The sequence below is a fragment of the Hemiscyllium ocellatum genome, chromosome 22 (assembly GCF_020745735.1).
Source record: "Hemiscyllium ocellatum isolate sHemOce1 chromosome 22, sHemOce1.pat.X.cur, whole genome shotgun sequence".
Taxonomy (NCBI): Eukaryota; Metazoa; Chordata; class Chondrichthyes; order Orectolobiformes; family Hemiscylliidae; genus Hemiscyllium; species Hemiscyllium ocellatum.
In genome coordinates, this window is record NC_083422.1 from 54,415,742 (window position 1) to 54,440,421 (window position 24,680).

At 44.4% G+C, this 24,680-nt stretch overlaps 1 protein-coding gene across 1 annotated transcript in view; it reads right to left on the bottom strand.

Moving 5' to 3' along the window:
- Window positions 1-299: 299 nt before the first annotated feature.
- Window positions 300-24,680, bottom strand: part of LOC132826171 (spondin-2-like) — a 35,456-nt gene continuing 11,075 nt past the window's right edge. The window contains exons 3-5 of the mRNA XM_060841814.1: window positions 20,546-21,035; window positions 3,615-4,019; window positions 300-418 (exon numbers count right to left, since the gene is read on the bottom strand). Of these exons, the coding sequence (XP_060697797.1) occupies window positions 300-418; window positions 3,615-4,019; window positions 20,546-21,035 (1,014 nt within the window). The remainder of the gene's footprint in view (window positions 419-3,614; window positions 4,020-20,545; window positions 21,036-24,680) is intronic.

Below are 24,680 nucleotides of genomic sequence, written 5' to 3' on the forward strand. Positions count from 1 at the left end.
CAGTTCTAAATCTGTTTCCCCTTATTTTGAGGCTATACTCCTGAGTTCTAGTTTCAGTGGAAACAACCCTCCCCCCACTTCTATCTTATCTATCCTCTTCATAATTTTGTATATTTCTGTAAGATCCTCCTCATTCTTCTATATTCCAATGTGTATAGTCCCAGTCTACTCAGTCTCTCCTCATAAGCCAATATATAATCAGATTCTACATAAATGCTTTATAAACAATTTTATTCCTTTAAGCTACATAGTTAATCATAACCAACATGGGATCTGGTGATTGAACAGTGGGATGCTTCTTATCCACCCTCTTCTGATGTTGTAATTGAGTTGAAAGGCTGGTCACTGGAAGCATTTTGCAATGCTAGCATACTCTCATTGAATGGAGCTCCAGCCTTGGAGATCCACCTGCTTTCATCTGTATAAACAGAAATATAAACAGAATCAAGTGTCAGGTAAGCTGAGCTAACTTTAAGGCAAATGGTGGTGTGATGGAAATAGTGTTTGCTAGATAATCCAAAGAATCAAGCTAATGGTGTGGTGACTGGATTCAAAGCTCAACATTGTAACTGCGGTGAATTTGAATTTGGTTGCATTAATTTGGAAAATAAAGCCAGTCAGTAGTAATGATGACCATCACAGCTATCATTGATTGTTGTTAAAAAGTCCATCTGGCTTGCTCATGCTATCCTCTAGGAAAGCTAGTTTAAATGTGACTCTCAACTGTTCAAGGGCAATTAGTGATGGACAACCCATGCCAACAATTCAAGTATCTCATGAATTTTTTTTTCAAAACCTCAAAGCGATAAACAACTCTGAAATACTGATTTCCAGTTATTGGTTTTCATGTTGAAAGTACTGACGAGTTTGGAACTGCAGAATTAATGAGGGGAAAGGTTCCTATCAGGTAATTGGTTTGAATGTGATAGGTAATGTGTGGCTGACTGAACAATAGTCATGGTCAAAGTTATCCCTCTTGAGATAATCAAATGCTGTTAGTATTTGGTGTGCGGTGTAAAACTTACAACATGTTGCACTCTCTGAAAATGGACTTATATCTGTCAACAGAAATTTCCTCAGCCACTTTTGAGATGATAGATGAGTTCAGAGGCATTAAGAATTGCAATTTACCAGGGCAAAAAAATAATTCATACAATCATTGAATACAGCACAGAAGAGGTAGCCTACATGGTCAGCCAGCCTAATCCAACCATCCCACTCCCCTGTTCTTTTCGGAAATCTTGTGACTTTTTCTATTTTCATTATTTATCTAAGTTCCTTTGTAGACTACTATTAAATATATTTGTGTCAAAGTCCTTGAGCTCACTCCCAAACAGTTCTATGAGTGTACCAATGCCACATTGACGGTAGTGGTTTAAGAAGGTAACTAACTGCCACCTTCTTCAGAGCAGTTAGGGACGGACAACAAAAGCTGGCCTAGCTAACTAACCCCATATCATGAGAAAGCATTTTAAAAATGCTTCCACAGCTAGGTGACATGGTGGCTCAGTGGTTAAGGCCAGTGCCTTGTAGTGCCAGGGACCTGAGTTTGATTCTACGTCGATTCTCCTGCTCCTTGGATGCTGCCTGACCTGCTGCACTTTTCCAGCAACACATTTTTCAGCTCTGATCTCCAGCATCTGCAGTCCTCACTTTCTTCTACCTTTGGGTGACAATCTGTGTGGGGTTTACACATTCTCCCCATGCCTATGTGGGTTTCCTCATACAGTCCAAAGGTGTGCTGGATTAGCCATGCTAATTTATCCATGATGTCTCAGAATGTTTAGGTTGGGTGGGTTGGCCATGGGAATTGCAGGGTTACAGAAATTGGGTGGGATGCTGTTTGGAGGATTGGTGTGGATTTGATAGGCCGGATAGCTGTCTTCCACATTGTAGGAATTCTAGCCCAGCAGCCATTGCACTGTAAATCCTCACCATGTGTTACATAAACAATACTTCCCTCATCTGCCTTTTCAGATGCTGATAAATTCACTGTGCATTTTTTCCAGTTGGAGTCTTTCAGATTCATAGATACTTTTCTTGAGACTTTTAGTGTTGAGTGTTGCTGAAAGAACAAGCATATTTTGTCAAAACGTTTTGTTCTGCACCCATCAGGTCAATTCACCAGTGTAAAAAGAAAACATTTATGTTGGAAGAGAAAGGAGCGTTGATAGGTTAGCAAATGAAATTTGACTATTACAAGCACTGGAGGCAGTCCAGAGAAGGTTCACAAGGTTGATCCTGGGTGTGGAGGGATGGATTGAATAGGTTGGACTTGTACTGATTTGAATTTGGAAGGATGAGAGGTGATGTTATTGAAGCATATAATATTATTCAGAGGCTTGATAGAGTAGGTGCAGAGAAGTTGTTTTCCCTTGTGGTAAAGTCTAGGACCAGAGAACATAATCTCAGAGTAAGTGGTTGCTAATTTATGACAAAGATGAGGAGGAGATTTGTTTTCTCTCAAAGGGAAGTGAATCTGCAGAATTATTTACTGCAGAAGGCTACTGAGGTTGGGCATTAAGGCTGAGGTGGATTTGTAATCAGTAAGACAATCAAGCATATAGGAAAAAGGCAGGAAAGTAGATTTGAGGATTATCAATGGTCTGCTTCTGCTTTTATGTCTTGTTACATTGGTATTTCTTGTGAATTGACCTGATGAGTGAAAGATAAAAAACTTCAACAAAATCTGACTTTATTCAGCAATACTCAAGTTTTGTATTTCTGAACAACTACTTTCAATTCTTTTTGTGTTTGATTAACATTTAGTTCCCAAATTGTAAATTGTCTAGATCAGCAGTCGACGTTATAAAAGGGAAATGTTTATGGAAAACTATATTTCGCATCCATTGCTCAATAGGTTAGTATGTTTTCCAATGTGGAATCGTAAGCCTGAAAAATGGAGTCTTCCTGTTTCAATCTTCAGCCTTGATGAATGAGTCAACCACAATTATTGTGTGCTAATAGGCTGCCTTAGATTCCTGTGCCCCTTTGCTCTTCAGTGATCTCTGTTGAAAGTGCAATTGTACAGATATCAGATGAGGAAAAATTCAGTACTGGCTGAACACTTCAGTGATCTAATAACTCATGGGCAAAACCTGCACATGGAGGATGGCCATGATGAAACTGGTAAAATTAGAATGTAGTTGGACAGTAGACATGGTATGTAATGTGAAGAGGGAAATAATAAATTTCAACATGGTAAATGTGGCTCAGGAGGTTACACCCTCACCTTTGATTCAGAAGATTGAGAGTTCCAAATCTACTCCAGAGTCTTGAGCATAAAACTTAGATTGACACTCAAGTGCAGCGCAAAGGGAGTATGAGACAGTCAGAGATCTTGTCTCCCAATTGTGACATTAAATTAAGCCCCTATCTGCCCTCTCAGATAGATGCAGTTGATGGGGGAATAAAGCCTCTCAACTAACATCAATAGAACAGATTATATGCTTTTTATTGTAATGCTGCAACTTGTTGTGTAAATTGGTAGGATTGGCTAACTCCTCACAGGTTTGGGGATTGAACCTTCTGATGTCCTCATGCCTACATTAGTCGTTCTGGTGGGCAGGTACAAGAACAAAAAGCTCCAGGAAAGAAGAGAAATGGTAACTTACTTATGATTTTCAGAAACTGTTCACTTTCTTCAACTTGCCAATCAACAGGATGAGACGATGCTATGATATTGTCTGTTTCATTGTGTGGTGACTGGGGTTCTTCCAGTGAGTTGGAGCCCGCGCTTTCATTCAGGTTTGTCTCTAAGTATGACATTGCAGTTCCTTCTGCTGGCTCTGAAACAGTGATGTTGCTATCTGCCACTTGAGTCTGACAAGGAGATTCCTTGCATTCTTCCTGGGTCAGCAAGCTTGGACAGGTCTCCCCATCATTGGCAGGGTGCTGTATTATGAACCGTGTCCTTTCTCGGATGCCAATCCCACAGCTATGGCTGCACAGACCCCAGGGAGACCAGGCAGAGACTTCGCAGTCCAGAGGTGTCCTAGTTAATTTCTTTTCCTGGGAGTCTGAAGAATAACAAAAACAAAAACCTTGTTGCTGCTACATGACAATATGATTATACTCAGTCATTACTGCTTAGTGCATGAGTAAGCATTTTGACTTCACCTCCCAATCAGGTGCTAATTTGTTGCCATTGAATGTTGAGATATTACCATGCTGTGTAGAATCATCTCTTAAATACCCAATCCACATAGCACAGTTTAATCCAGGTTGTTAAATATGTTGGCCATAAGTACATGTGCTCAATTGGGAATCCAAATAGGCTAACTGGATTTCAGATTAACAAATAAAAAACAAGTAATAGACACTTCAGTCAGGTATTTAATCTCAGTATTCATTTGTATGTCATTTGCATGTAAATTTTAAACTTTTTGCATATGTAGAAAGATGAAAACTTCTGGTACTTTTTTGAATTGTTGTGGATGCTTTACATCCTTGGTCACTGAATAATGATTAATGCTGGATGCCATTTACTGGTATTAGTGCCCAGTACAGTATGCATGGAATAATTGAGTTGATTTTCTTTATTCAGGGTACCTATAATTCATATATCATGAATACAGTGCACAAATGCCACAGTTCTGGGTCAAATTGCCTGCTACATTGAAACAAAAAATACAAATATGTGGTAAAATTGACCAAAAACTGGAAATGTATATTATATTACACTAGCTGGTCACCAGTGGTATTGCTCATGCTTAATATGGGATGTGAGGAACATATAACAATTATCCCATTTCCTTAAGTTCCAATATTTGTACAGGCTGCTGGTCTGACTAGGTCTTGAGTTCAATCAGAGGTTAATTATTATTGTTGTTAGATAATTCTCTAGATCATCAACAGACCTGCCTCTTCACCTCCTCCCTGCTCAACATCCAAGGGCCTAAACAGCCTTTCCAGGTGAAGCAGCATTTCACCTGTACCTCTTACAATCTGGTTTATTGCATTCTCTGCACCTATTGTGGCCTACTCTACACTGGGGAAACCAAACACAGACTGGGTGACCACTTGGCAAAACACCTGAGGTCCATGCACAAGCATGACCCCTACCTTCCCATAGCTGATCATTTTAACACAGTGTCCTGCTTGCATGTCCATGTGCCTACCCTCGGCATGCTACAATGCTCCAGTGAATCACAACGCAATCTGAAGAAACAATATCTCATCTTCAGAATAGGCACTTTACAACTTTAGAGTCATAGAGTCATAGAGATGTACAGCATGGAAACAGACCATTCGGTCCAACTCATCCATGCTGACCAGATATCCCAACCCAATCTAGTCCCACCTTCAGCACCTTCAGATATTGTACCCACTCCCACTCCCTCCCTTTTAGCTTCACTGGTTGGATTCTCTATCATCATGTCCTCTTTCCCATCTCCCCACTCCAATGGGAGCTTCTGTTCTTTCCTGTTCGGTAGTTAGACACGCCATTGTTCTGCCATTCTTACATTCCAATCACTTAATCTGCACTGTGACAGTTTCTCCCCCCCAGCACTCAACCCCTGTGGCCCCCTGCCCCATGCTCCCCCACTGTTGCATAAATGCTGCCCCCTCCACATCTCATGTCAGCACTGATGAAGAGTCATTGGACTGAAAATGTTGGCTTGCTGTCTCTCCATGGATGCTGCCTGACCCACTATGACCTCCAGCAGTTTTTGTCTTCAGTCACCTCAACATTAGTCCCACAATATAAAGGTGTAAGTGGAAATCAGGTTGGGTGGGATCAGAGAGCTTAGGATCTGGGAATAGATTGAGAAGAGAGCAGATTATCCATCTTAATCAAGCAGATTTAAAATTGATTTATACTTGTGTGGCATTATTAGAATTGTTACTGATTTTATGTTGAAAGGTTAAAGTACAGTGGCATAGCAACACATAGGGCCAAGGTGGGGTGGGGGGTTGTGTGTAGGTGGGGCGGGGAGGTGGGGGGGGGGGCGTGAATATTTGCTCCCAGTTGTGACTTCCCAAAAAGGTCAAATGTCCAGTCTCCAAGGGATAGAGCCTAACTATTAGAGCCAGGACTTCAGAGAATAGTTTGCAAATCTTCCAGAAAAAAGAATAGTGGATGCATTTGGAACTCTATTCCATGAACATCAGTTAATGCTAGGTCAGATGTTAATTCCCTACGTCCCTAAATTTGAAACTGATGTATTTTTGTTAATCACCAGTATTGGGGATATTGGGGTGTCTGGAGTTAGGTCACAAATCAATCATGATCTTACTGAATGCGGCAGTAACAGGCTATTACAGTTAAATGGGCCACTCCTGTTCCTATGCTCCTATGTCAAGACTGTGTGTGAGCAGGATATTGATAAAACACTTGCCCATCCATTTCTCACGGGATGCTTAAGGTGGAGAACCTAATATAAATCAGAGAATGGGGACTTAAAAAAGAAATCGTTTGGTTCTCCTGGAGGTTGTTGCTGGTGGATTAATTGCCTGCTGAGGCTGTTTGCTGATAACCTTGTGTTAATGTATTGGTTTACGCATGTTGTCTGATAATCCCTGGGTTTAGACAGCCCACCATTAGTGGTGCACTACAAATACTAGTACAACAGAAAGCATGTAAGGCTGCCCAACATCAAGGAAGAGATAAGAGTTGTCAGTGGGAAGAAGTGCTTGTTTTTTGGTGATTTGTTTTGTACTCATCATTTTTCAGATGTTAAGAATAAAAAGACAATTACGCTTCTTTTTGCATTGTGTGGAATGGGACATGGTCAGGCATTAGAATTAGTGACCTTTTCATAAATATACCTAATAGACAGTGTCTCATACATCACCGTAACCATCCCTGATTCAGCAGAGGTGTGGCATGTTGGTATACAGTCAGGATAGAATTTCCCTTAGAGTCCTCAAACATTGACTTTAGGTCTCAAATAGAAATGGAAGGTAGAAGGAAGAGTAGGCCATTTGACTCCTTGACCCAATATGATTATGGCTGATCATCGCTTACTACCCAAATCCTGCCCTCCCCCCAAAGCCCTCCATCCCTTTAGCCACAAGAGCTGTATCTACCTCCTTGTTGAAAATACATAATGTTTTGGCCTCAACCAAAAGCGAATTCCAAAGGCGTTATTGATGCTGAATATTTATCTACATTGGCAACTGCTGACCTTCTCCCATTGCCAGTAGTTCCTCAGCATAAGGAAGTAAATGGGGATTCAACAGACACAAAGTCTCAAGCCAAACATGGGAAAGGAAACCACCTGCTGATTATGATCTATTGCCCCTCTTAGCTTAGGAATCACTACCCGTGCATGCCTCTTAACTGTCCTCTGGGCAATTAGGGATGAGCAAGAAATGCTAGCCTAGCCAGCAATGCCCTCTTCCAATGATTTTTTAAAAAATTGTATGAAGCATTGAGTGTAGCAAATATAGAATGTATTCTGGATGGTGAACTTCAGAGTCCATTGCCAAGAGTGACTCAGTGGTGCCACTCATTGAATGAGTTGGCTAAGTCCTAAAGGACATAATTACTGAACCTGATTTGTGGCAGATGATGAGGGAGCTCACATGAGGAAAAAACTTTCTTTGATTTCATCTTGATCAATCTATTTATGTCATCAGTGCATCCACCTGTGACAATATTGGTAGGATTCTACGATTCTATGACTGACTATCACACAATCCTTTTGGAGACAAGTTTCTTCTTCATATTGAGGGTACCATTCTCCATGTAGTGTGGCACCACCGCTATGCTTTTTCAAATAGATTCCAAGTAAATCTAGTAACGTAAAACTGGATATCAAGTGGGTTCAACAACAGCAGAACTGTACTCAATCATAACCTGTAACCTCATGTCCTGGCATACCCTCCGCTTCACTATTGCCAGTTAACTAGAAGAAATACACCCTGGTTTGGTGAAGGAGAGCATGCAAGGAAAGCACCAGGGATAGCTAAAGATGAGGTGGAGTTACAGGACTACTTCCATGCCAAACAACTGAGGGAGCATGCAATAAGCAAATCTAGGTAATCCAATAACAAATGGATCAAATCTAGGTTTTGTGATCCTGCCATATCCCATTGTTGTGGTTCTGCTCGCCGAGCTGGAAGTTTTTGCTGCAAACGTTTCGTTCCCTGGCTAGGGAACATCATCAGTGCTGTTGGAGCCTCATGTGAAGCGCTGCTTTGATGTTTCTTCCGGTATTTATATTGGTTTGTTCTTGCCGCTTCCGGGTGTCAGTTTCAGCTGCAGTGATTTGTATGTGGGGTCCAGGTCGATGTGTCTGTTGATGGATGTTCTTGCCGTTTCCGGGTGTCAGTTTCAGCTGTAGTGGTTTGTATATGGTGTCCAGGTCTAAAGAAGCATGGCATTCATCCCCAAACTCCATCAACAGACACATTGACCTGGACCCCATATACAAACCACTACAGCTGAAACTGACACCCGGAAACGGCAAGAACATCCATCAACAGACACATCGACCTGGACCCCACATACAAATCACTGCAGCTGAAACTGACACCCGGAAGCGGCAAGAACAAACCAATATAAATACCGGAAGAAACATCAAAGCAGCGCTTCACACGAGGCTCCAACAGCACTGATGATGTTCCCTAGCCAGGGAACGAAACGTTTGCAGCAAAAACTTCCAGCTCGGCGAGCAGAACCACAACAACGGATACCCGAGCTACAAATCTTCAATCAGATTTTATATCCCATTGTGAATTGCAGGTACTGTAGCAATGAGGGAAGTTGCCCAGGTTGCCCTTTACCCAAGTAAGGAAAAATCCTATCCGGCCAATGTTACCATACGATCGATCTACTCTTAATCATTATGAAAGTGATGGAAGTTGAGTGATAGGGATGTCGAACAACAATTACTCAGCAATAGCATGCCCAGTTTGGGTTCTGCCAGAGCCACTCAACTCCTGACCTCATTACAGCCTTGGTCCAGACATGAACAAAAGAGTTGGATTCCACAGGTCAGGTGAAAGTTACAGCTCTTGACACCAAGAACGGATTTGATCACTCAGGAGCCCAAGCAAAACTAAAGCCAATGGGAATTGGAGGAAAACTGCACTGGCTGAAGTCATACCTGGCACAAAGGAAGATAGTCATGATTGTTGGAGGTCAGTTTTCTCAGTCCCATGACATCACTCAGGAGTTCAACAGGGGAGTGTCTTAGGCCCAACTAATTAGGTTTCAGCTGCTTCAAAGTGAGACATAGGGAGGTTATAGCATCCAGGGATGTGCTGGCCAAGTGAATTAGCCATGGAAAATGTAGGGTTACGGAAATGAAGAGAGGAGTGGGTTGGGGTGGAATGCTCTTCAGAGAGTTAGCATGGACTCAATGGGCCGAATGGCCTACGTCCACCATGTAGGAATTCTATGATTCATACGTGGGGATCAAGGTCTATGTAAAGATTTGTAGCTCAGGTGCTGGTTGCTGTGGTTGTGGGTATGTTCACCAAACTGGGAAGTTGGTTTGCAGATGTTTTCTAGGAGACATCCTCAGTGCTGTGGAGCCTCCTGTGAAGCACTGCTGTGCTACGTCTTCTGGAATTTGTTTGGCTTCATTTGTGCTGCTTCCAGTTGCTGGTTCTAGTTGTTTGTTGCGGTGGTCAGTATATTGGGTCTAGGTCAATGTGTTTATTGATGGATCCGTGGATTAGTGCCATGCTTCTAGAAATTCTCTGGTTGTCCTCTGTTTGGATTGTCCTATTATTGTTGTGTTGTCCAATCAATAAACACATTGCAATAAAACTGGGTCTAGGCCAATGAACAACTGGAACTGGCAACTGGAAGCAGTGGAATGAAACCAAATAAATTCCAACTGACACATTAGAGCAGCGCTTCACAGGAGGCTCCACAGCACTGAGGATGTGACCTAGAAAGGGTACAAAACATCTGCAAACCAACTTCCCAGCTCGGCGAACATACTCACAATATATGTGGGGATGTTTACTGATGATTTTTCTGCACAATTTGTAAATCCTCAGATATCGAAGCAACCTGAATCCTCATGCAGAACTCAGCTGATCAGTGTCAATCAACATTTACACCATACTAGTTTTAGGTCATGGTTATCTCCACCAAGAGAGAGAGAATCTAACCATCTCCCATTTTCATTCAATGGTATTACCATTGCTAAATCTCCAACTATCAACATTCTGGGGACTACCACTAACCAGAAACTGAACTGGATCACCACATCAAGGGATCAGAGACTGGGAAACTTGCAGCAAGTAATTCATCTTCTCAATCCCCAAATCTGTCCACCAATTACATTTCCAACACAGCCCTGACCTGTGCTAGCCTGGGTGAGTTCAACTCCAACAACCTTCAAGAGGCCAGATGCCATTCAGCTCAAAGTAGCTTGCTTGATTCGCACCCTATAGACCACCTTAAACATTCACTCCCTCCACCAATGACACACATCATCATCATTGGGGGGTCCCTCACAGACGAGGATGATTCTCAGAGTGAGTTTGCAGGAGGTTACATAGACTGATGGGGCTACCCCAGGCTCTGTTACACTGGGGGGCGGGGACAGGTGGTGGTCACAGAAAGGGGGTGGGTGGGGCAAGAATGTGACAGCGCCATCCTTTCCCTGTTTTCCCTCAGCTCCTGCTTTTTCCCAACAGCTACTCTCCAGGCGCTGCATGCCTTCCCGAATGCACCTCCCCGACTTTGGACGGTCTTGGTCCAGTGATTCCTAGGTGTCTGTGGGAATGCTGCACTTCCCCAGTGTGGCCCCGAGGGTAGCATTGAAGCACTTCCTGTATTCACTTGGGGCTCACCTGGTGTTTTGCAGCTGGGAGCAGAGACAGTAGCAACAGTGAATCAATCACATAACTGTTATGACACAGGAGAAGAGAGTGGTGTTGGAAAAGCACAGCTGGTCAGGCAGCATCCGAGAAACAGGAGAATCAATGTTTCAGGCTTAAGCCTTTCATCAGGAGTCAACGTCGATTCTCCTGCCCCTCAGATGCTGCATGACCGGCGGTGCTTTTCCAGCTTCAAACTCTTCAACTCTAATCTCCAGCATCTGCAGTCCTCACTTTCTCCTAGATGACACAGGAGGAGACTACTTGATCCATTTTGTCCATGCTGGATGAGACAGTGCATACCATCCACAAGATACATTACAACAACTCACAAAGACTCCTTCAATATCACATTCAAAACAACCTAGAGGGACAGAGGCAGCAGACTAATGGGACAGTGCGACCTGCAAGTTCTCCCCAAGTGACACTCCGTGCTGACTGGAACTAGATCACAGATCCTTAGCACTCACTGGGTGAAAATTCTGAAATTTCCTTCCTTTCATCACTGTGGCTACCCTTACACCCTAAGCATTGCAGCTCGCCTTCTCCAGGGCAATTAAGAATGGTCAATAAATGCTGACCTAGGATCTATGTCCTCTTAACAAATTTTTTAAAAATTCTTAATGATTGCCCTGAAATCTCTAGGAATTAAAGGAGGTTACAGCATAGTGGTTCGATCACTAGACTTTTAATCCAGAAACTCAACAAATGTTCTGGGACCTTGGTTTGAATCCTGCCACAGCAGATGGTGGAAATTGTATTCAATTAAAAGAAATCTGGAATTTAGAATCTACTGGTGACCTTGGAACTATTGCCGTTTGTTGAGAAAACTCATCTGGTTCACTAATGTCCTTCAGAGAAGGAAATCTGCCATCCTCAGCTGGTCTGGCCTACATGTGACTCCAGACCCACAGCAATGCAGTTGACTCTCAACAGGCTTCTGAAATGGTGCAGCAAACCATTCAGTTGTATCAATAGCTACAAAGTCTCAACAAAGAAATGAAACCATATGGATCACGTGGCATTGACCTAGGCATCGAAAATGACAATGGCAGAAACAGCCCTGTCAACCCTGCAGGATCCTCCTCACTAACATCTGGGGACTCGTGCCAAAAGTCACACTCCCTCCGTTCCAACCCCAACCTCACCATCGAACCAGCAGACAAGGGAGGCGCTGTGATAGTTTGGCGCATCGACCTCTACACCCCTGAAGCCAGACATTAAATCACGCACAACTCCTCCGACTGCCCCCTCGATCATGACCTCACCACCCATCACCAAACTATTATCTCCCAGACCATCCACAACTTCATCACTTCAGGTGATCTCCCACTGACAGCCTCCAACCTCATAGTCTGGGAATCCTGCACTGCCTGGTTCTACCTCTTATCCAAAATTCACAAGCCTGACTGCCCTGGTTGACCCATCGTCTCAGCCTGCTCCTGCTCCACCGAACGTATCGCCACATACCTTGACACCATCCTGTCCCCCTTGGTCCAGGATCTCCCCACATCCATTTGAGACACCACCCACGCCCTCCACCACCTCCATGACTTTCAGGACCCTGACTCCCAATGCCTCATCTTAACCGTGGACATCCAACCCTGTACACATCTATCCGCCATGATGAAGGCCACCAAGCCCACCGTTTCTTCCACTCCTGCCAAACCAATCAGTACCCTTCCACCAACACACTCATTCAATTGGCTGGACAATTTTTCCTTTGAATTCTCCCACTTTCTCCACTTCATCCTGATGAAGGGCTCTGGCCTGAAATGTCGAATTTCCTGTTCCTAGGATGCTGCCTAACCTGCTGTGCTTTAACCAGCAACACATTTTCAGCTCTGATCTCCAGCATCTGCAGACCTCACTTTTTACTCAAGTTCAGCTGCACCGCACTCCCCTTCCTGGACCTTCCCATCTCCATTTCTGGCGACCGACTCAACATGAACATCTACTTCAAATCCACCGACTCCCACAGCTACCTGAACTACACGTCCTCCCACCCTACCTCTTGTAAAAATGCTATCCCTTACTCCCAATTCCTCCACCTCCACTGCATCTGCTCCCAGGGGGACCAATTCCACAATAGAACATCCCAGATGGCCTCCTTCATCAAGGACTGCAATTTCCCCTCCCACATGGTCAACGATGCTCTCCAGCACATGTCCTCCACTTCACGCACCTCCGCCCTTGAACCCCACCCCTTCAATTGCAACAAGGATAGAACCTCTCTAGTCATCAACACCAACCTCCAGATACAATGCATCATCCTCTGCCATTTCCGCCACCTACAAACAGACCCCACCGCCAGAGATATATTTCCCTCCCCAACCCTATCAGTGTTCTGGAGAGATCATTCCCTGCACGACTGCCTTGTTAGGTACATGCCCCCCCACCAACCTACTCTCCACTCCCGGCACCTTCCCCTGCCACCACAAGAAGTGCAAAACCTGCACCCACACCTCCCTCCTCACCACTATCCAAGGCCCCAAAGGATCCTTCCATATCCAACAGAGATTTATCTGTACCTCCATACACATCATCTACTGTGTCTGTTGCTCTCGATATGGCCTCCTCTACACTGGGGAGACAGGACGCCAACTTGCAAAATTGCAAAATGTTGCAGAGAACATCTCTGGTACACACGCACTAAACAACCCAATCGCCCTGTGGCCGAACACTTCAACTCCCCCTCCCACTCCCCCAAGGACTTTCAAGTCCTGGGCTTCCTCCACCAACAGATTCTAGCCACCCGATGCCTGGAGGAAAAGCGCTTCATCTTACATCTTAGGACTCTCCGACCACATGGGATCAATGTCAATATCACCAGTTTCCTGATCTCCCCTTCCCCCACCTTATCCCAGATCCAACCCTCCAACTCGGCATTGCCCTCTTGAACTGTCCTACCTGTCCTACCTGTCCATTTTCCTTCCCACCTATCAGCTCCACCCTCCCCTCCGACCTACCACCATCACCCCCAACCTTCATCCACCTATCGCATTCCCAGCTACCTTTCCCCTAACCCCACTCCCAGATTTATCTCTCAGCCCCCGTTGGCCTCCCCCAGAATCCTAATGAAGAGTTTAAGCTTGAAATGTTGATTCTCCAGTCTTCGGATGCTGCCTGACTGGATGTGCTTTTCCAGCACCACACGTTTTGACTCTGATCTCCAGCATCTGCAGTCCTCACTTTCTCCCCGTCTCACAGACTTGCCAAGCAATAGCGTGACATAGTTATACTCGCAGACTCATACCTGACAGACTATACCCGCAGACACATCCTCACTATCTCTGGATATGCCCTGTCCCACTGGCCGAGTAAACCCAGCAGAGATGGCAGCACATGGGATATAGTCAATAGGGAGTTGCCCTGTGAGTCCTCCATATTGACTCCAGACCTCATGAATTCTTATGGCTTCAGGTTAAACACGGACAAGGAAATCTCCTACTGATTACCTTACACCATCCTCCCTCAGCTGATGAATCAGTACTCCTTCACGTTGACCAACATTTGGAGGAGCACTGAGGGTAGCAAGGGCAAAAACTGTATTCTGGGTGGGGGATTTCAATGTCCACCACCAAAAGTGATTCAACAGCAACACTACTGACCGAGCTGGTCATGTCCTAAAGGATATAACTGCAAACCTGGATCTGCGGCAGGTTGAGTTAATCATACTTGACTTCATCCCCATCAATCTGCCAGCTGCAGATGCATCTATCCTAGATTAGATTAGATTACTTACAGTGTGGAAACAGGCCTTTCGGCCCAGCAAGTCCACACCGACCCGCCGAAGCGAAACCCACCCATACCCCTACCCTTACATTTGCCCCTTACCTAACACTACGGACAATTTAGCATGGCCAATTCACCTGACCTGCACATCTTTGGACTGCGGGAGGAAACCCACGCAGACACGGGGAGAACGTGCAAACTCCACACAGTCAGTTGCCTGAGGCGGGAATTGAACCCGGGTCTCTGGCGCTGTGAGGCAGCAGTGCTAACCACTGTGCCACCGTGCCGCCCACTGTGCAGTCATGCAAGTAGTGGAGCTGAAGTCCAACCTTCACATCGAGAATATCCTACATGATGTCATGTGGCACAATCACCATGTTAAATGGGACAGACTTCCACCAGAATCAAGATTGGGCATCTAGAAGGCACTGCAAGCCATCAACTGCAGCAGAATTGGACTCCAGAACAATCTGCCATCTCATGGCTTGGCATACACCCCACTCAACCATTACCATCAAGCCATGGGATCATCCCTGATTCAATGGAGAGTGCAGGTGGATATTATTTCTTTTTATTCATTCAGAGGATGAGGGCATCAATGGCTGTGCCAGCATTTATTGCCCATCCCAAAGATTAGTTAAAGGTCAATCACATTGGGTCTGGAGTCATATGTGGGCCAGACCAGGTAAGGATGGCAGTTTCCTTCCTAAAGGCCATGAGTGAACCAGATGGGTTTTTCCAGCAATCAACAATGGATTCATGGTTATCATTTGACTCTTATTTCAGAGTTTTATTGAATTAATTTGCCACGGCAGGATCTGAACATGGGTCCCCAGAATATTTCCTGGGTCTCTGGATTAACAGTCCAGTGATAATACCACTAGGCCATCGCCTCCCCCGGCCAGGAGTAGCACCAGACAAACCTGAAAATGAGGTGTCGACCTAGTGAAGTCACCAAACAGGACTACTTGCATGTCAAACAGCATAAGCAGTCGCATGGCCTCTTTCTGCTCTTTAATTCTATGATTCAAATGATACACAGAACTAAGCAATCCCACAACCAACGGATCAGATCTAAGCTCTGCAGTCCTGCTACATCCAATCGTGAATGATGTGGGCAATTGAATGACTCAGTGGAGGAGGAGGCTCCACAAATATTCCCATCGTCAATGATGGAAGAGGCCAACACATCAGTGCAAAAAATAAGACTGAAGCGTTCACGGCAATCTTCAGCCAGAAGTGCCGAGTAGATGATCCATCTCGACCTCTTCCAATGGTGCCTGGCATTACAGATACCAGTCATCAGCTAATTCCACATGATATCAAGAAATAGTTGGAGACACTGGATACTGCAAAGAGTTTGGGCCCTGACAACATTCAGTTAATAGTACTGAAGGTTTGTGGTCCAGAACTTGCCCTAGCCAAGCTGTTCCAGTACAGTTACAACACTAGCATCTATCTGACAATGTGGAAAATTGTCCAGATATATCCGTGCACAAAAAGCAGACAAACCCAATAATATTGTTGCAATCACCAGAGGCCTCTCCAGGGCCCAACATGGTGTCTCAGTTGTTAGCACTGCTGCCTCATAGTGCTAGGAGCCTGGGTTTGACTCCAACCTGTTTGACTGTCTGTTTGGAATTTGCATGCTCAGCATATCTGTCTGGGATTCTTAAATTGAATTTATTGTCATGTGTACCAAGGCATAGTGAAAAGCTTTGTCTTGCGAGCAATACAGGCAGATCACAGAGTTAAATAGCATAGATAGTGAATAATAGGTAAACAGCAGCAAAAACAAAAACACAGGTACAAGCGAATGCCAAGTAAGCTGGCTTTGAGGATCAGAGGAGCTTCAAACCTGTGAGTTTAGATAAAATGTAGTCATTAGTAATTTTTAAGTTTATTAAGTTTAAAGAGTGTAGAATGATTGTAGGAAATAGGAAACTTAGATTTGCATGCAGGAGCTCGCAAGGAGTCGACCATATCCGGCGCTATCTTGCGTCCGAGCTGCCAGGTACTCTGGTTTCCTCCCACAATCCAAAGATGTGCAGGTTTGTCTGTAGTGTCCATGGATGTTTAGCATAGGTGGTACTTATGGAGATAGGATTGGGACTGGTTGGAATGCTCTTCAGAGGGGCACTGCAGACGTGATGGGCCGAATGGCCTCTTTTCTCACTGTGAGGATTCTATTATGATTCCAACAAATAATTCAACAGCAGCAGGCCCTCTTCTCCTCAGTGCCCATTGAACAAGTTGCAAACGTGGGTGTTGTAGACTGACCGAAATGGCATTGGGGGACCTATTTGTGTCATATAGTGTTGATTGACATCTTAAAAAGAAATTAGGGCCAGAATCAGATGGGCAGTTCTCACAAACAGTTTTAAATCTTTCTTTCAATAATGGGGACAGGGACCCCACAAGTGTTAACAGAACAGTAAGGCAACTGACCCCAAATTAAGGACTTTACTGCCAAATAAACACCAGGTGAAGGGAACCAAATTTGAGCCCAGAGTCACTTGTCAAATTTCTAGTCACGTAACTCTTCTTAATGACCCCTGCTCATCCTGATAAAAATTGAAGAGTCAAATTTGAATTCCTGGCCCTCCTGCCACAGAAATTTACTTTGTGGGAATCTGCTACAGGAACTAGTCATGACTGTCTCCCGTGGAAGGTACAAGCCTGGATTTCTGAGGTCAGTTCTGTGGGAACCCTCCAACCACAAGGGAATGAGAACCCTCCAACCACAAGGGATGAACTCAGATTTCTCCAGTTTCCTCATTTCCCCTCCCCCCACCTTGTCTCAGCCGATTCCCTTGAACTCAGCACCGCCCTCCTAACCTGCAATCCTCTTCCTGACCTCTCCGCCCCCACCCCACTTCGGCCTATCACCCACACCTTGACCTCCTTCCACCTATAACATCTCCATCGCCCCTCCCCCAAGCCCCTCCTCCCTACCTTTTATCTTAGCCTGCCTGGCACCCTCTCCTCATTCCTGATGAAGGGCTCCGGCCCAAAACGTCGAATTTCCTGTTCCTTGGATGCTGCCTGACCTGCTGTGCTTTAACCAGCAACACATTTTCAGCACTTTTCTGAGGTCAGCCCCTTGGTTTATGTAATTATCAACCAGGGCAGGGCTTATACACTTAATGATATGGTCCTAGGAGTAGTTACTGAAAGAAGACATCTTGGAATGCAGGTTCATAGTTCCTTGGAACTGGAGTCACAGGTAGATAGGATAGTGAAGAGGGCATTTGCTATGCTTTCCTTTATTGATCAGAGCATTGAGTATAGGATTTGGGAGGCCATGTTACAGCTGTACAAGACATTTGTTAGACCACTGTTGGAATAATGTGTGCAATTCTGGTCTCCCTCCTATAAAAAGGATGAAAGGGTTCAGAAAAGATTTACAAAGATGTTGCCGAGGTTGAAAGGGTTGAGCTATAGGGAGAGGCTGAATAGGCTGGGGCTGTTTTCCTTGGGGCATCAGAGGCTGAGGAGTGACCTTATAGAGGTTTATAAAATCATAAGGGGCATAGATAGGGTAAATAGACAAGGTCTTTTCCCTGAGGTGGGGGAGTCCAAAACTAGAGGGCATAGGTTTAGGATGAGAGGGGAAAGATATAAAAGGGACCTAAGGGGCAACTTTTTCACACAGAAGTGGTACATGTAGGGAATGAGCTGCCTGAGGAAGTGATGGCAGTTGGTACAATTACAACATTTAAAAGGCATTTGGATGGGTATATGAATAGGAAGGGTTTAGAAGGATATGGGCCGGGTGCTGGCAAATGGGACTAGATTAATTTAGGATGTCTGGTCGGCATGGATGAGTTGGACCGAATGGTCTGTTGCTGTGCTGTACATCTCTTTGACTATGAAACTGACAATCTCAGCTGAAGAAAGAGAGAGAGAAAGTGCTGCCCTCGTCAGCAGGAGCCACTAAATCTCTGTTTTGTATTACCTCTAGAAATTAACAGTGGGACTTGCGGAGGAATTTTGCTTCGGCGCCAGCAGATCTTCTGTGTTCAAAGTTGCAGATTTAGAATTCAGTCCAGCATCAGTGCTATATGCATTGGAATGTACAGCACCGGGAAAAAACGAAATCGAGTGAAGTTTATTTTTATAGATCCCCAGTAGCTTTCCATCATTTCACAGTCTTCCCAGCTGTAAAAATTCAATCTTAGTTTCATCAAGTACAACTAGCCAATTTACCTTTTACCTCCTCATTTTATTGTTTATGTCCCCAATGGTATCCTACACAATGTACCTTGGCCCCTCTTTGGTGATTTCTCCAATGCTATGTTTGCTGTCATAGCAAAACCAGGATGTACATAACCTTGGTTATCCACAGAAACATTGATGAATGTCAGTTTTTGACACAATGAGTATTTAGCTAGGAGGCACCCCAGGGGTTAGGATGGTGCATTGACACCTGTACATTGCAGGGAAGTTCTTGGATATAGGTAAAAAATGAGGTCTGCAGATGCTGGAGATCACAGCTGAAAATGTGTTGCTGGTTAAAGCACAGCAGGTTAGGCAGCATCCAAGAAACAGGAAATTCGACGTTTCGGGCTTATGCCCGAAACGTCGAATTTCCTGTTCCTTGGATGCTGCCTAACCTGCTGTGCTTTAACCAGCAACACATTTTCAGTTCTTGGATATGCCTGAGCATAGCAGTAAAAGGAGGTACACAAAGGAAATAAAATAAAACAAGAAACTGTGGATGCTGGAGATCTGAAACAAAAACAGAAATTGCTGGAGAAACTCAGTAGGTCTGGCAGCATCTGGGAAGAAAGCAGAGTTAACATCTCAAGTTCAGTGACTCTTCATTTGACCTGTTAGCAGTGAGGAAGTTGTGGTATTTATGCTGGAGATGAAGTAGGAGTGGGTTTGGGAGGGATAATGTGTGAAGGGGAGAGGTGATCAGGTAGGTAAAGATGGAGGCCAGAGAGAGAGATAGGAAAGGCCAGGACAGAAGAAAAGCCAGGAAAGTGATAATCAGAAACAGAAGCAGAAATTGCTGGAAAGACTCAGCAGGTCAGGCAGCATCAGTGGAGAAAAAGCAGAGTTAACATTTCAGGTCAAGTGACCCTTCTTTAGAATATCCAAAGTGATGATAAGAGTGAAAAGTAGGAGAAAATGGGTGAGCTTTATTGAATGCAACCCATATAATGTGACCATGGCCCGAGGTGTACAGAAGAATGAGTGACAGTGCTAACAGCAAACCATGCCATAACAGGTCCGGGTGTGGGTTGTATATAAGACGTGGAAGAATGGAATCAGGCTGTAAAGGTATTGAACTCAATGTTCAATCCTGGAGGCTGCAGGGTCTCCAAGTGGAAAAGGAGATGTTTTCGGCCTCATATCTCAGAAGAGATGTACCAGCCTTGGAGCGGTTCACGAAAATGATCCCAGGAATGAAAGGCTTAACATATGAAGAAAGTTTGAGGACTCTGAGTATACTTAATGGAGTTTAGAAGGATAAGGGGGGATCGTAAAGAATACTGAACAGCCTGGACAGAGTGGACATTGGGAAGATATTTCCATTAGCAGGAGAAACTAGGACTAATGGTAGGGAAAGATCCAAGGAATTTCCTAGCCAATAATCACAAATAGAGAAAATTGAAGTACTTCAGTGGCCTGGAGGGTAAATTATAAGGACTGGTTGTCTTGTACTTCCACATTGACAGGGTGATCTGATTAGATTAGATTAGATTAGATTAGATTACTTACAGTGTGGAAACAGGCCCTTCGGCCCAACAAGTCCACACCGACCCGCTGAAGCGCAACCCACCCATACCCCTGCATTTACCCCTTACCTTATCTGTTTGAAATATTCAATGAATTCAATGCGGTAGATGTGGAGAAACTATTTTGGATTAAAAGTTGAGGAGGAAATAATATTTAAATTAGAACCAGCTGTTCAGCAGCAAAATTGGGAAGAAGCTTTCCACAGAGAGGAACACAAATTTGGTGATTCTCTCTGCACACCCCCACTCGCTGTCAGTTTACTCTTTCCACTTACTTCCAGGTTCCTTTCCCAATGGCTTTTCAAATACGTCATTGAAGACATCATCAGCCTTGAAGAGTTCAACTTCCATTTTCGTTCCATTCCCTGTGTACGTGCTGTTGATTTGTGAAAGTTCTGTCCCATTTTGGGTTGGCCCCGGGGTTGATTCTGTTGGTTCAGGTTCTTTGTCTGGTGCCTGATTGGGTAATACTGCAGGGAGCAGAGTGAACTCTGAGTAGCCCATTCTGGGCAATGTTTCCAGACGTGGATAATAGAAAGAATTGGCAGGGTGGGATGGATGCTTTGCCGTTATTTGTGATATAGTCTCCTGAGGGATGGTTGCAAAGTTTGGTGATGAAAATGTAAATCCGCTGTCTGTCCCAGCATCCCAAGGAAATAGATCCAAGTTGTAGGAGTCCTTCCAGTCATTATTCTCACATAAGTTGATGCTGTTAGCTCCAAGGAACCAATCTGGACTGGGAATTATACGCACCAGAAATGACACCTGGACCACAAAGTAAAAACCCAGTTAGATCCTCAGAATTTGTATAAACCTAGAAAGAAAATGTTTGACTCACAAGGGTAAAGAACTGGAAAATCTCAACCCAACAATATGAAAAATTCCTTGGGATTAAATTTGGCCTGAGGGCAGTGCAAAGTGGATGATAACCACCAAAAGAAAAACAAAATTGGCCAAGCCCAATAGGAGTTGCTGAGTCACTAATACCAATTTTGTAAATGTTACAGTTATCTGACCTCTACCCTCAGTTCTCCACCCTCCCTGTTTTCTTCCACCTTATTGCAAAGGATCTGCCAGATTGCAGCAGTTTACCTATTTTACTCTGTAATGGGTTTTATCATTGGCTTTTATCGGAATGGACAGAGTTGTAAAACTGACAATCTAGTTCAACTTTGAGGTTTCCTGCTAGCGGGTTAGTTTAAAGTTACCCCTGTAAAACATAATACATCGCAGAAAGCTGTTTAGTTCATTGTCCTATGCCAATGTCAAACTTCCCTGGCCTTTCTCTGAAATCTCTTCTTATATACTTCTTTCGTAAGTATTTTTTAAAATTTTCCTTTCTAAATTGTTATATAGACATATTTACCAGAACTGCCATTTGAGATGATGGGAAGCTATTAATTGGCCGGCTCTGCGAAGTGCTATTGACACTGCATAATCTAAAGCTAGGAACTAGGTTTTATGACTAGAATTTAGAGAAGAATTGTAGAAAGCTGTTTGGCCCATCATGACCTTGTCAACTCTGTGAAAAAAACTGTCCAGTTTGTCTCACACCTCCCTCCCCATAATCCTGCAGACAAGCCCACTTTGAATATATCTCAGTACTGTTTGCAAAGTACTATGGAATCCGATTCTATTGGGTTATCATGTATTAACTACCCTCAGTGGGGGTGTTAGTAGTAGAAACTATTTCTTCATTTGCCTAATTTAACAATAATTTAAAACTTATGACCTCAGCTTACTGACCATGCAATCAAGATGAAAATGTTTTCCCCTACAAAGCCCATCGTAATGTTTAAATATCTTGACTGGGTCTCCTTTTGGGGTTATCATATAGAATTATTGATTTGTTATAGTGTAGCCTGTTAAGTTTGAACAAGTTCTTTGCAAGAGCAACTCGGTCACTCCCTCTGAGCTCCTGTTATTTCTGTGCTGCTCTGGAACCTGCCCTCTGTAGGTGCTTATTCAATAGCTTTTCATAAGCCCAAATTGTATCTGTCTCCACCATGCTCTCAGGCAATGCATTCCTGATCCTAACAACTTGCTGTGTGAAGAGGTTTTCCTCATGTTGCCATTGATTCTTTTGTCATTTGTTTTATATCAATGTTCTGTGGTTCTTGACACCACTACCAAGGAGAAAAGCTTTTTGTTTCTCTACCCTATCTAGACCCTCTTCATTTTACCAACTCTATTAAAGCTGTTCTTAACCTTCTGAAGGAGAACAATCCTTGTTTCTCTAACATACCTTTGTAACTGAAGTTGTGTCTATTTGGAACCAATCTCCTAACTTTTGTACCCTTTCGAAAGCCTTCCTAAAATGCAATGCCCAGAATTGCCCACAGTACTCCATAAGACCATAAGACATAGGAGTGGAAGTAAGGCCATTCGGCCCATCGAGTCCACTCCGCCATTCAATCATGGCTGATGGGCATTTCAACTCCACTTACCAGCATTCTCCCCGTAGCCCTTAATTCCTTGTGACATCAAGAATTTATCAATCTCTGCCTTGAAGACATTTAGTATCCCGGCCTCCACTGCACTCTGCGGCAATGAATTCCACAGGGCCACCACTCTCTGGCTGATGAAATATCTCCGCATTTCTGTTCTGAATTGACCCCCTCTAATTCTAAGGCTGTTCAAGGTTTGTGCGAAGATTTGTAGCTCGGGTGCTCATTGTTGTGGTTCTGTTCGCCGAGCTGGAAGTTTTTGTTGCAAACGTTTCGTCCCCTGGCTAGGCGACATCATCAGTGCTCTGGAGCCTCCTGCGAAGCGCTTCTTTGATGTTTCTTCCGGTATTTATAGTGGTCTGTCCTTGCCGCTTCCGGGTGTCAGTTTCAGCTGTCCGCTGTAGTGGTTGGTATATTGGGACCCAATATACCAACCACTACAACGGACAGCTGAAACTGACACCCGGAAGCGGCAAGGACAGACCACTATAAATACCGGAAGAAACATCAAAGAAGCGCTTCGCAAGCGGCTCTAAGGCTGTGTCCACGGGTCCTAGTCTCCTCGCCTAATGGAAACAATTTCCTAGTGTCCACCCTTTCCAAGCCATGTATTGTCTTGTAAATTTCTGAAATTAGATTACTTACAGTGTGGAAACCGACCCGCCGAAGCACAACCCACCCATACCCCTACATTTACCCCTTGCCTAGCACTATGGGCAATTTTAGCAAGGCCAATTCACCTGACCCGCACATTTTTTTGGACTGTGGGAGGAAACCGGAGCATCCGGAGGAAACCCACGCAGACACGGGGAGAACGTGCAAACTCCACACAGTCAGTTGCCTGAGGCGGGAATTGAACCTGGGTCTCTGGCGCTGTGAGGCAGCAGTGCTAACCACTGTGCCAACGTGCCGCCCACTAAATCTCCCCTTAATCTTCTAAACACCATGGGCCCTCACCTTGCTCAGCAGCCTCCCATGTGGCACCTTATCAAAGGCCTTTTGGAAGTCTAGATAGACCACATCCACTGGGTTTCCCTGGTCTAACCTACTTGTCACCTCTTCAAACAATTCCAACAGGTTTGTCAGGCATGACCTCCTCTTACTAAATCCATGTTGACTTGTTCTAATCAGACTCTGCTCTTCCTCAAACTGAGGCTGACTCCGAGTTTATGAAAGTGCATCATGGCTTCTTAGCTTTTACTCCAATGAATACAATCCCAGGATCCTCAGCCGTTCCTCGTATGTTAGACCTACCATTCCAGGGATCATCCGTGTGAATCTCCGCTGGACACGTTCCAGTGCCTGTATGTTCTTCCTGAGGTGTGAGGACCAAAACTGGACACAGTACTCTAAATGGGGCCTAACCAGAGCTTTATAAAGTCTCAGTAGCACAACGGTGCTTTTATATTCCAACCCTCTTGAGATAACTGACAACACTGCATTCGCTTTCTTAATCACTGACTCAACCTGCATGTTTACCTTTACAGAATCCTTGACTAGCACTCCCACATCCCTTTGTACTTTGGCTTTACGAATTTTCTTACCATTTAGAAAGTAGTCTATGTTTTTATTCTTTTTACCAAAGTGCAAGACCTTGCGTTTGCTCACGTTGAATTCCATCAGCCATTTCCTGGACCACTCTCCCAAACTGTCTAAATCCTTCTGCAGCCTCCCCACTTCCTCAGTACTACCTGCCTGTCCACTTAATTTCGTATCATCGGCAAACTTCACTAGAATTCCCCCAGTCCCTTCATCCAGATCATTAATATATAATGTGAACAGCTGCGGCCCCAACGCTGAACCCTGCGGGACACTGCTTGTCACCGGCTGCCATTCCGAAAAAGAACCTTTTATCCCAACTCTCTGCCTTCTGTCAGACAGCCAATCCTCAATCCATCCCAGTAGCTCACCTCAAACACCATGGGCCCTCACCTTGCTCAGCAGCCTCCCATGTGGCACCTTA